The 12,274-nt window shown below is 45.4% G+C and overlaps 1 protein-coding gene across 2 annotated transcripts in view; it reads right to left on the bottom strand.

Moving 5' to 3' along the window:
* Nucleotides 1–1,680: 1,680 nt before the first annotated feature.
* Nucleotides 1,681–12,274, bottom strand: part of SAE1 (SUMO1 activating enzyme subunit 1) — an 88,263-nt gene continuing 77,669 nt past the window's right edge. For both annotated transcript variants that reach the window (XM_087870939.1, XM_045772138.2), the window contains exons 8-9: nucleotides 6,500–6,569; nucleotides 1,681–2,750 (exon numbers count right to left, since the gene is read on the bottom strand). In XM_087870939.1, the coding sequence (XP_087727065.1) occupies nucleotides 2,658–2,750; nucleotides 6,500–6,569 (163 nt within the window). In that variant the 3' untranslated portion in view covers nucleotides 1,681–2,657. The remainder of the gene's footprint in view (nucleotides 2,751–6,499; nucleotides 6,570–12,274) is intronic.

Raw genomic sequence — 12,274 nt, 5'->3', positions numbered from 1 at the left:
GACAAAATGCGTCTGCATTGCAAAGGGAAACCACAGAATGTGGGGCTCTGATGGGACCAGGAGCCTTTTATTCTAATTTTTTACCTTTGTGTGTGTGGTTTTTTTTTTTTTTTTTTTTTAAAGTAGTACCTGGTGCGCCTGGGTGGCTTAGTCATTAAGCGTCTGATTCAGCTCAGGTCATGATCCCAGGGTCCTGGGATCAAGTTCTGCATCGGGCTCCCTGCTCAGCGGGAAGCCAGCTTCTCCCTCTCCCACTCCCTGTGCTTGTGTTCCCTCTCTCGCTATGTCTCTGTCAAATAAATAAAATCTTAAATAAATTAATTAAGTAGATTAAATAAAGTAGTACCTGTTCCACTAGAAAGTTCTGAGGCTTCAACTTAACAGAGTTTGGTTACTATACATCATACACAGACAGCAGAAGTGAGTATGGAGTGGAGAGACCTGGCAGCCCCAAAGACTGCCCACTTCCTTTCATCTGCTAACTCGAGCATCGCAAAAGTATTTGCTACCTTCACAGATAAGATCCTCCTTCCCAAGTAGCTACATATCTCCTGGAGGTATTAGAGACCACAGGGTGATCATTGTGCTCTTCCCGGAGACTTGGGGAAATCCATTTTTATCATGTAATATGGGAGAATATGAAATTTGAAGAAATGAGAATAAAGACAGTTCTTGCCTGGGGCTGGCAGCTTCCAGCACCACCCCAGATTCCCAAGGGGTCTTTTCTGGATGACTCAATTTCTGCCATGAAAGGTACAGGGGTAGAAAAGTTGAGAAGCTTCCAAGAAGATTCTAGGATGACAATTTTGTTTTTATCCATCCAGACCCACCTGCTCCCCCTTGTGACCAAGGCCCCACACTGCAAAAAGGGTGTAGTTGGCTCAAAATGTGAAATAAAGGGTGAGATTCATTCATTGATAAAAACATTGCCCTTGGTGCCCCCGACTTGACACTGATGGGGTCCAGAAGGGAGCCTCTCCAGAAACACAGCCCTAGCCTCACCTACGGAGGAGGAGAGGTGACCAGGAGGGTCCGGGAATTGAGAGCCTCCTCCCTGTGGAGACTTTTTTCTTTTCTTTTCTTCTCACTGGAGCAGGACTGAAACAGGAAAGGAGTGGATTTGTTCAAACTGGCCAGACTCACACCTCACACAATTTTACAATAAGGAGAAACCCCAGGACTGTGATGAGAACTGGAGCATGCTTGGGTTGTCGAGTCAAGACAAACACAGCCATCCCGAACCAATGAAAGCTTTGACCCCTACCAGCTGTGGGACTTGAGGCACATTACTTAAGTGTCACTTAACTTTAAAATGAGGCCACTGCCCACTCTGACTTCTCACAGTGCCGGCTGCACAGGGGATCCACACAGAAGGCAGCAGCAGTTTCACATCTTTGACTTCTTGCCCGTTAATATAATTCTTGTCACTGAGAACAGCCATTATTGACCTGAATTAGTCAACACAGTTGGAACCAGAAGCTTCTATGCATTCTAGAATTTGAGCAATCTAACTCTCGTTGCATTTCCAAGAAAAAAGGTGGCAGGAATTGTGATGGAGGGGAGGAATCTCTGAGTCACACTGAAGCATCCAGTGAGATTTCTTTAAGTTAAAAAAGGCCATTGGTAGGATCACTCCCTATCACAGGAAGAGATTTGTAATGTGGAAGAGAAACAAGTAAATCCTAAAGCAAATAACTTTATTTCTATCATTCCTTTTTAAAGAATCAAGGAAATATAGAAAATATAAAAAAACACAAACAGCTGCAATGTGGGGGTAAGGAAAGGACTGACACAGCCCTCGAAAGCAACAGCTTCCAGGACGGTCTGAGCCGCATCAGGAATGGGGGGGAAGGGGCTCTGATCAGACAGGCTCCTTCGTCCTCGCTTGGGCCCCAGTAAATCAGAATCCTCAGGGGGTGGGACCCTGGAATCTGTTTTTTTAAAACAAATTTTCCCACTAACATTCACTTTGCGAGGTCTCGCCCTAATGCCCGAGGGAACTTTGGTAACATTTCCTCTCTTCCAAAATACCGGCTGAAACCCAACTAATCCTGAACTAAAACTCAAGAACAGCACACCACATACCACCTGTTGTTTTGCAGGATCTCAAGCTCTGGAGGAAATACATTCCGCCTGCCGTGTCTTTTCCTCTCTGGGGCACCTGTCTGCATTTGGAACTATGGCTGCGCTAGTGTTTCATCGGGCCCGGCCTCACTCCCCACCTGCAGTCATGCTCTTCTCTGTATGACATCAGGCAGGGAGTAAGTCCAGGAGGTGGCAAGAGGCTCCCAAGCAACAAGGCGTGCTGGCTCCTGGCAGGCGTCTCCTGCGGTAGCCCAGAGGGCTGGTGATGCCGTGGCGGCCCCAGGACAGAGGGATGTGTCAGAGGGGGCGTTCGGGTGACGGCTGGCAAACAGCCCTCGACAGTGCTGGGATGGAGACAGCCAGTCCCTACGCCCCTTGCTGAGCAGCTGCTGGTGCTTGGAAGTCACACATCTGTACAAGCTCATTGCTCGCAGGAAATGGTCTGTACTGGTCCAATGGCTTCACTCTCCCCCCACCCCCGCCTGGAGCGGCCTTCGTGGGGGGAGGCAGAGACAGGGCACACGTGCGGTCAGGCTGCAGGTCAGCATTTCCAGGGCTGCCAAGTCTTGGGCTCACTTGGGGCCGAGGCACTCCACAATGCCACTGCCCTTCATGCCATCAAAAAAGAAGAAGTTGTTGTGAGGAGGGTCTCTTTGAGACAGGGCCTGGGAAGAAAAACAAGAGGGTTCAACTCAGATGCCTTTAAAAGGCTAATATGGAGAAAAAAAGAGCCCTCAAAAACCAGATCTTCTAAAACTCAGCAGCGGTTCTCAACAGAGGTTGATTTTGCTCCCCAGGGGCTCACTGGCTATGTCTGAGCCACGACTGTGACTGCCACGTGTCTCTGCGCTGTCCCTGATCACCTGTGCACCTCCGGACAGATCATTTAGCCTCTTGGAACCCCATTTTCCCCACATAAAATGAAAACAGCACATGTACTGTCCTCAGCATTGAGAGAGATGGTGTTCCTCAACCATGCTGAGAACAGCTCCACCAGAGCAGCGCTGAGGGCGAACACAGTGATAATCACTTCTGGCTATCTGACTGAGAACGGCGGCGGCCTCATCACCTGCAGGACACACACTGACACAGACACGGCTCTTCTAGGAGGAGACATGCTGCCTGCCTTCGTCTGCACGACAGGCCAGGGCTGGGATCCAGAGAACCTTAGAGGTGCTATTTAGCCATGGAAATGGTGATTATCTTGTGGGGTTAACAGAAGCACACGGCACTTTTAAAGCTGGGGCTAGACCTCCTGAAACCACGTGCTGAATCATGTGTGTACATGTGTGTACTGGAGAAAGGACTCACAGGTGTCAGTGAGTTTTCTAAGAGGTTCTTAACTCAAAAAGCGTTGCCATTTAAAGACGAGGACATCGTCCAAGCATGCCACTATAGGCAGGGTTTAAAGGTTCCCAGAAGAGCCATGCTTGTCACTCATAGGGCAGGACCTCATGTACAAGGTTAGGAATGCACTCTAAACACTCTGAACTTCTCTTTGAATTGAACACCGATCTCAACCTGTTTCTTCCTCTGTAAAATGGGGATAATTATACCTACTTCAAGTGGCAACTCAGCCACCCATCCATGGAAAAGTTCTAGAGCATCGACTCTGTGCCAGGTATCACGCTAGGTACTGAGGACTCTGAGACACGCTTAGGACAGAAGCCAGCTTCTCTGCACTTATGTGCAGAACGGGGCATCCACAGCACATGCTGCTATAGTTCTGGTGAACACGAGATGCAACCGAGCTTGTAATACGTCTGGCACATAACAAATTCTCAAACAGTGGGAGCTGACATGACTAACAGGAGCCAGGGATCCCTTACCATGATCTGAGGACCCCAAGCACTCAGCCAGGTGGAAGGACCCAAGAGCCCACAGTTAGAACTCCTAGACCCTAGAACTCAAGTTATAGGACATGACACGAGGGAACCCAGTGGGGCTGCCGCCGCCACCATCACCGCTATATCACAGACAGGGAGGCCAAGTGGGGGTGGTGGGAGACGAAAGGAGGGCTGACACCTAAGGAAGCATAACAGAACGGGGGACGTGGACAGAATACGTGGTGTTTGGAATGATGGAAGGAAGGAAGAAAATGAAGAGGATTTGCCCTCCATCTCCTAATGTTTACTTGTTATGGTCAGATGGTCCTCAGGAGAGAAAAGGGGGGGGATTCATGCAGCCTTCAGATTGTGGGACCCTGGTGCCAGCTGGCTGAAGGTTGAATTGTGTTAAGTAAGGCGGGGGGTGACAGGGACAAGACACCAGGCCATGGGGTGAACACGGGGCAAAAGGTAAAGTGCTTCCCAAGCAAGATGGGGGTAGGGGGAGATTCCAAACACACCCAGCAACCAAGAATGCAGAGTACTCTGGCTGTCTGGGATAAACAGAAACAAGATGAGGGCAACAGCTGTCCCCAGCAGGCAGGAAGGAGGGGGCCGCATGAGAGGTTAGGACTGAGACGCGGGGAAGCCACCGCAAAACAATGGGGTCAAGGCCAGCCGCCCTGACCCCTAATCTCCATCCCACATGAAAAACCCAGGGAGCAGCTTTTTGGTGAGATGTACAAAGAGAGGCTGAAGGCACAAAGACAGCGCCCGGGTCCATGCAGACAGCACCTGAAGCACAAGGGCCAAGTGGTGAAGGGCACAGGCTCAGAGACCAGACTGCCTGGGCTCAAGTCCTGGCTCTACCACTTCTCTGCACCTCGGCTCCTCCTTATGTATCAGGGGTGCTCACAAAAGTCCTACCTCACAGGGCTGTTGTGAGGAAAAGACGAGTGCATCCTTGTGAAGAGTACAGGGTAAGCATTTCAATAAATGATGTTACTGCTGTTGTCACTGTAGGCTGTAAAAACGAGTATGTTCCCTTGCGATTCTCCCATCAGTGTGCTCCTTTCTCCTGAGTCTGTCCATAGGCGGCCTCAGAATCCTTCTCAACACAGTCTTCCGGGCAACCACAACTGACTTCGCAGACTGGGCATATAAGCTACAATTTTCATAGCAGTCTGAACTAAGCAGAAGGCGTGAGCAAGGAAATAGGTGTGGCCATCATATCCCTACTCTTCTTCTTCCTCTGAATCTCCCTGGGGCTCGTCCTACTCCCTATGACATAGAATGTTGGATTTAGGGAAAGAACTTGGTCCAGAGAAAAGGATCAGGGAAGAGAGAGGAAAAAAAAAAAAAGAAAGAAAAAAAAAGTCTTAAAGATGGGAGGACTATCAAATTGAGTCAAATGTCTCCAGAGCAAATTTACGGACTTCAAGACAAAGTAGTGAGAGCTGGATCTCCAAATGGTCCCCTTAAGCTCAAACACATCATGTAAACAAGCACAGGAAATCTTTAACTAGGCATGACTCGGCTCCATGAAAGAAAAGGACAGGGGCACCTGGGTGGCTCAGTTGGTTAAGTGACTGCCTTCGGCTCAGGTCATGATCCTGGAGTCCTAGGACCGAGTCCCACATTGGGCTCTCAGCTCAGCAGGGAGTCTGCTTCTCCCTCTGACCCTCTACCCTCTCGTGCTCTCTCTCTCTCTCTCTCAAATAAGATTTTAAAGAAAAAAAAAAAGAATTTCTGAAAGAAAGGAACAAAACATCATTGTAAATCTATGGAAGCAGTTGAGAACCTAGAAAAGGCAGACTGAATGTCTTTGGGCAAATATCTAAGTCGCAAAGAAAGTATTTGGGGACATGCTATAATGCTGACAACCAAAATGTTCCAGAAGAGACTCAAAAGACTGGCTGTGCTAGTTACTGGCTACGTGACCCCAAGTGAAATACTTCCCTTCTGAGAGGGACAATGACACCAAACCTAATGTGGTCACAGGTCACTCACTATGGAGCCTTATGGGGCTTCTGGGACAGTACACGCGCTCCACTGGTACTGAGCGCCCCCTTTGGAACACACACCCTTGGTGTGTGCATTAACAAGACGAAGTTCTGATGCCATGGTCATGGACAGAGAAAAACTGCACCAAGCAGAAGTCAAGAGCACAGGTTCTGGATCCCATCTCTGGGCCTCAGTCTCCCCCACTTTAAATGGAGATCATGAGAGTATCCATTTCATAGAGCTGTGAGAAGCAGAATACATGGCAAGTATCATAAGCACCACGTAACTCATCAGTATAGTTTAGGGGAGAGTCTGCAGACAGTACCTGAGGGATGTTATGCCCAGCTCTGGGTTTAGCACAGACTAGACACTCAAAGATCACCGGCCGTATGCTCATTTGGACAGGCTGGAGAGAACAGGATGAGGTGGAAAAGTGAAGAAAGGAAAAAAGCAGGGCATGAAATGAGGATGAATGGGGTCAAATAAACCAGGCAGCTCTCTAAAGTAGCCATGGGTTCTCTCAGTTGGCACACTGACAAGGCCATGGTGGATCAGCGATCTTCTGCTTCAAAGGGACTCTTTACCTTCACAATTTCCTGGGCCAGGATCCCTCCAACCACCGCACACACCGGGGCCATCTCGGAGAAGCAGTACCTAGAAGAGAAGACAAATGAAATGGAGCCCCGTGGAAGAGGAAGGCTGGGAGGACATCTGACAAAGGTCAGCAGTGGGCTTGCCTGAATGAAAACCTCTCCTACCAGGAGGAGTCAATTCCGATAGCAATGCTAATGCTGGCACCTAGGCGTGAAAATGAAATCTGCTCCAGAAGGTTAGCTGGGAAAGACCTCTGAACCTTGCAAGGCAGGCAGGAATTGTTTCACAACATTTTTTTTTGTTTAAGTTAAAGGAAAGACTATATCTGTGCTTCCTAAAAATAAGGTCCAACAAATATCAGATGTTTCAGTGCCCCGGTCACATTCTCGCAATTCTCTTCTTACCCACATTGGGCAGTGGGTTCTATCTGCTATTCCCAGACAAATGTCAGGGAGAAGGCCTGTGTTAACATGTAGGAGGGACGGGAAATCTGGGGCCTGAAATGAAGTATGGGGGCAGAAAGTCTCTGCTACTCACAGAGATACCAACCCTTGTAGGCCAAGATGGGGCATCCAGAGGACAAATCTTAGCTAATAGTGTTACCTGCCCCTCCAAATCACCACTCCTGGGCAGTATAACACTCTTCCACCACCTCCCCAGAGGAAGTGAGCTCTGCCAGTTTCCAACCCTGAACACGAAGCTATTTTTTAAATGAGCAAAGTGGAACACAGAGAAGTTAAAGGGTAGGCTTCCCTAAGGAACCCTACCACGGGAAGACTACCTCCAGTCTTCCCAGTGTGGTACACATCCTTCCTAATTTTTAAAAGTGCACATATCTAAACATATATAATTTAAAACCCAAGTAATACTAACCATTATTCACTCTGCTCTTTACCCTATTGATGGATATTTAAGCTGTTCAACATTGCAAACATACATCTTGGCATAGGTGTCCAATAATTCCTTTTTTTTACAAAAAGGTTTTATTTATTTGACAGAGAAAGAGAAAGCACACGAGCAGGGGGAGCAGCAGGCAGAGGGAGAAGCAGGCTCTCCGCTGAGCAGGGAGCCTGATGTGGAGCTTGATCCCAGGACCCTGGGATCATGACCTGAGCCGAAGGCAGACGCTTAACCGACTGAGCCCCCCGGGCGCCCCAGTGTCCAATAATTCCTTATGGCAAATTCCTAAATACAGAACTTCTGCATCCTGACACACTGTACCAAAATGCCCTCCAGAAAAGCTCTGCCATTTCTACTCCCACCAACTGTGTGTGAAGATGCCCATCTCCTCACACCCTAGCGGCACCAGCATTCCCCTCTGTGCAACCACAGAGGGAACTTTTCCTCTGGATCATTCAGGTCCTTTACAGAACTATATAACAAACAGAGAACTATACCAAAGAAAAAACTAGTCACTCCTAATCCCACTACTCAAAGATAATCAAGTGTAGAAATACTTTCCCTTTAAACAAAACACACCTATATTCTGTGCCGTCATACTGTACAATTTAATATTCTGCTTTTTTTGCATAAAAAGTATATTATCTCAACAATATTCTAGAGAACCTAACCAGCACTAAATGGGATTTACAACCACGAATGCAAGGTTGGTGTAATATCTGAAAAAAATCAATCAGTGTAGTATTGCCATATTAACCAAATAAAGGGACCATAAACACATGATCTCAACTGACAGAGGGAAAAAAAAAAAAAAGCATGTGATAAAATATAGCACCTCTTCATGATAAAAACACTCAACAAACTGGGAATAGAGGGAAATTTCTTCAACCTGATAAAGGGCATCTATGAAAAATCCATGGCTAGCATCATACTTAATGGTGAAAGACTGAAAAGGCTTTCTTCCTAAGATCAGGAATAAGACAAGGATGTCTGCTCTCACTACTTTTTTTTTTTTTTAAACGAGGGGTTTATATTTACAGGCTTCAAATTCTCCTTTTCTTCCTCCTACTTCTTTTTTTTTTTTTTTTAAAGATTTTATTTATTTATTTGACAGAGAGAGAGACAGCCATTGAGAGAGGGAACACAAGCAGGGGGAGTGGGAGAGGAAGAAGCAGGCTCATAGCGGAGGAGCCTGATGTGGGGCTTGATCCCATAACGCTGGGATCACGCCCTGAGCCGAAGGCAGACACTTAACCGCTGGGCCACCCAGGCGCCCCTGCTCTCACTACTTCTATTTGACTTGTACTAGGGGTTCCACCCAAAGCAATTAAGGAAGGAAAAATAGACGAGACTGCCAGATTGGAAAGGAAGAAGTAATACATATTCACAGATAACATGATTCAGTATCAGTATATAGAAAATACTAAGGAATCCATAGAAAAATTATTTGAACTATTAAATTTATTCAGCAAGGCTGCAGGAGACAAGATTAATATACAAAAATTAATTATATTTCTATACATTAGCAATGAACATTCTGAAAACGAAATTAAGACCTCCATTTACAATACCACCCAAAAGAATAAAATATTTAGGAATAATTAAACAAAAGCTATGCAAACCTAATATTCTGTAGACTACAAAACATTGTTGAAAAAAAAGATGTAAATAAATGGAAAGATATCCCATGTTCATGGATCAGAACACTTAACATTGTTAAGGTGGCAATACTCCCCAAATTTAAACTATGTATTTGGCACAATCTCAATCAAAATTCTAGCTGCCTTTTTTTGTAGAAATGCAAATTTCTACATCCTAAAAATTCATTTGAGAATGCAAGAGACCCAGACTAGCCAAAAGAATCTTGAGAAAGAACAAAGTTGAACAACTCACATGTCCCAATTTTACAACTTACTACTACTGCTACAAAAGTAATCAAGATACTGCGGTACTCGTATCTATATGGACAGACATACGTATCAGTGAAACAGAAATGAGAATCCAGAACTAAAGAAATACTGGTCAGTTGATTTTTGACAAGGGGGACAAGACCATTCAATGAACAAAGTCTCTTTTTAACAACCAGTACTGGACAACTGGGTCTCCACATACAGAAGAATTAAGCTGAACCCCTTACCTCACGCCATGCACAAAAGCTGACTCAAAAATGGCTCACAGATCTAAATGTAATAGCTAAAACTACAAAACAGAGCAGTAACGCTTCATGACCTTGGATTAGGCAATGATTTCTTAAATACTATCATAGGAAAAGCACATTCTTTTGTGAAAAAGAAAAAAAAACAGATAAACTGTATTTCATAAAAATTAAAAGGATACTTTTCACTTCAAAGAGAGGGAAAGACAACCCATGGAATAGGAGAAAAATTTTATGAATCATGTATCTGATGAACGACTTGTATTCAGACTCTATAGATAACTCTTTTAAGAGTATTTATTTATGGGGCGCCTGGGTGGCTCAGTCATGAAGCATCTGCCTTTGGCTCAGGTCATGTTCTCAGGGTCCTGGGATCGAGTCCTGCATCGGGCTCTCTGCTCAGCGGGAAGCCTGCTTCTCCCTCTCCCACTCCCCCTGCTTGTATTCCATCTCTCACTGTCACTGTTGGTCAAATAAATAAAATCTTAAAAAAAAAAAAAAAAGAGTATTTATTTATTTGACAGCGAGATAGAGCAACAGTGAGAGCGAGCATGAGCAGGGGGGAGGAGCAGAGAGAGAAGCAGACTCCCCACTGAGCAGGGAGCCCAATGTGGGAATTATCCCAGGACCCTGGGATCGTGACCCGAGCTAAAGACAGATGCCTAACCGACTGAGCCACCCAGGCACCCCTCTATAGAGAACTCTTATGATTAACAATAAAAAGATAAACCAATTAAAAATTGGACAAATGATTTGAATAGACAGTTTGATAAAGACCATATACAAATGGCTGGTAAATATATGAAGAGAAGCTCTACGTCATTAGTCATTAAAGAATATAAATCAAAACAACACTGGAATATAATTTATCACCTACTAAGGTTAAATTAACAGACAATAACATTTGTTGGTAAGGATGTGGAGAAACTAGAAACCACACAAAGTGCTAGTGGACTGGTAAAGTGGTGTGGCTGTTGTGGAAGACAGTCTGGCAATTCCTCAAAATGTTAAACATAGAATTACCATATGAATCATTAAATCCGCTCTTACGTATACACACCCAAAAGAAATAAAATCTTATGCTCATACAAAAACATGTGAATGTTTACAGTGGCTTTAATCTTTAACTGCCCAAAACTGGGAACAACTCAAATGCCCTTCATCTGGTGAACAAACTGGTGTATCCATACAGTAGGACTACTGCTCAGCAATAAAAAGAAATGAGCTATCCAAGCATATAACATGGATGAATTTTTTTTTTTTTAAAGATTTTGTTTATTTTTTTGACAGAGAAAGAGACAGCCAGTGAGAGAGGGCACACAAGCAGGGGGAGTGGGAGAGGAAGAAGCAGGCTCACAGCAGAGGACCCTGATATGGGGCTCGATCCCAGAACGCCGGGATCACGCCCTGAGCCTAAGGCAGACGCTTAACCGCTGTGCCACCCAGGCGCCCCAACATGGATGAATTTCAAGTGAATTAAGCTAAGTGAAAGAACACAGACTCAAAAGGCTACACATGCTGAATGATTCCATTTTGTTACACTATTGGAAAAGGCAAAACTATAGGGATAGAGAACAGATCAGTGGCTGCAGGGGGGAAGGAGCTGCCTTGTTATCAAGGCACTACAAGGGAATTTTTAGGGTAAGGAAACTTTTCTTTTCTTTCTTATTTTTTTTAGAGAAGGAGAGAGAGAAAGAGAATCTTAAGCAGGTTCCACACCCAGCGTGGAGCCCGAAGCAGCTCGATCTCACAACCCTGAGATCATGCCACGACCCAAAATCAACAGTAGGACACTTAAGTGACTGAGCCACTCAAGCATCCCAAGAATCTTTCTTTCTTTCTTTTTTTTTTTAAGTAATCTCTACACCCAACGTGGGGCTTGAACTTATAACCCTGAGGTCAAGAATCGCATGCTCTACCGATGGAGCAAGCCAGGCACTCTGAATTCATGGAACTTTTTTTTTAAAAGATTTTATTTATTTGAGAGAGAGAGAGAGAGAGAGAGAGCCTGAGACAGAGCACGCACAAGCCGGCGGGGTGGGGGGGGGGGGGGAAGAGCATAGGGAGAGGGAGAAGCAGACTCCCCGCTGAGCAGGGAGCCCGATGCAGGGCTCCATCCCAGGACCTTGGGATCACAACCCGAGCCAGAGGCAGAAAGATGCTTAACAGACTGAGCTACGAGGTGCTCCTGGACCACTTTCTAATACCATACACAAAAATAAATTCAAAATGGACGAAAGGCCTAAATGAGAGACAGGAAATCATGAAAACCCTAGAGGAGAACACAGGCAGAAACCTCTCTGACCTCAGACACAGCACTTCTTACCAGGTATGTCGCCGGAGGCAAGGGAAACAAAAGCAAAAATGAATTACTGGGACTCCATCAAGATAAAAAGCTTCTGCACAGCGAAGGAAACAACAAAACTAAAAGGCAGCCTACGGAATGGGAGAAGATGTTTGTAAACAACGTATCTGATACAGGATTAGTATCCAAAATCTATAAAGAACTTACCAAACTCAACACCCCAAAAACAAAGAATCCAGTTAAGAAATGGGCAGAAGACATGAACAGACACTTTTCCAAAGACATCCAGATGGCTAACTGACACATGGAAAGATGCTCAACATCACTCATCATTAGGGAAATACAAATCAAAACCACGATGAGATACCACCTCCCACCAGTCAGATGGCTAAAATTAACAAAAGA

The sequence above is a fragment of the Ursus americanus genome, chromosome 21, assembly GCF_024610735.1.
Source record: "Ursus americanus isolate L20-20 chromosome 21, mUrsAme1.1.p, whole genome shotgun sequence".
NCBI lineage: Eukaryota > Metazoa > Chordata > Mammalia > Carnivora > Ursidae > Ursus > Ursus americanus.
Note: the sequence above shows the minus strand (reverse complement) of the source record. Positions and strands in the feature narration are given on the sequence as shown.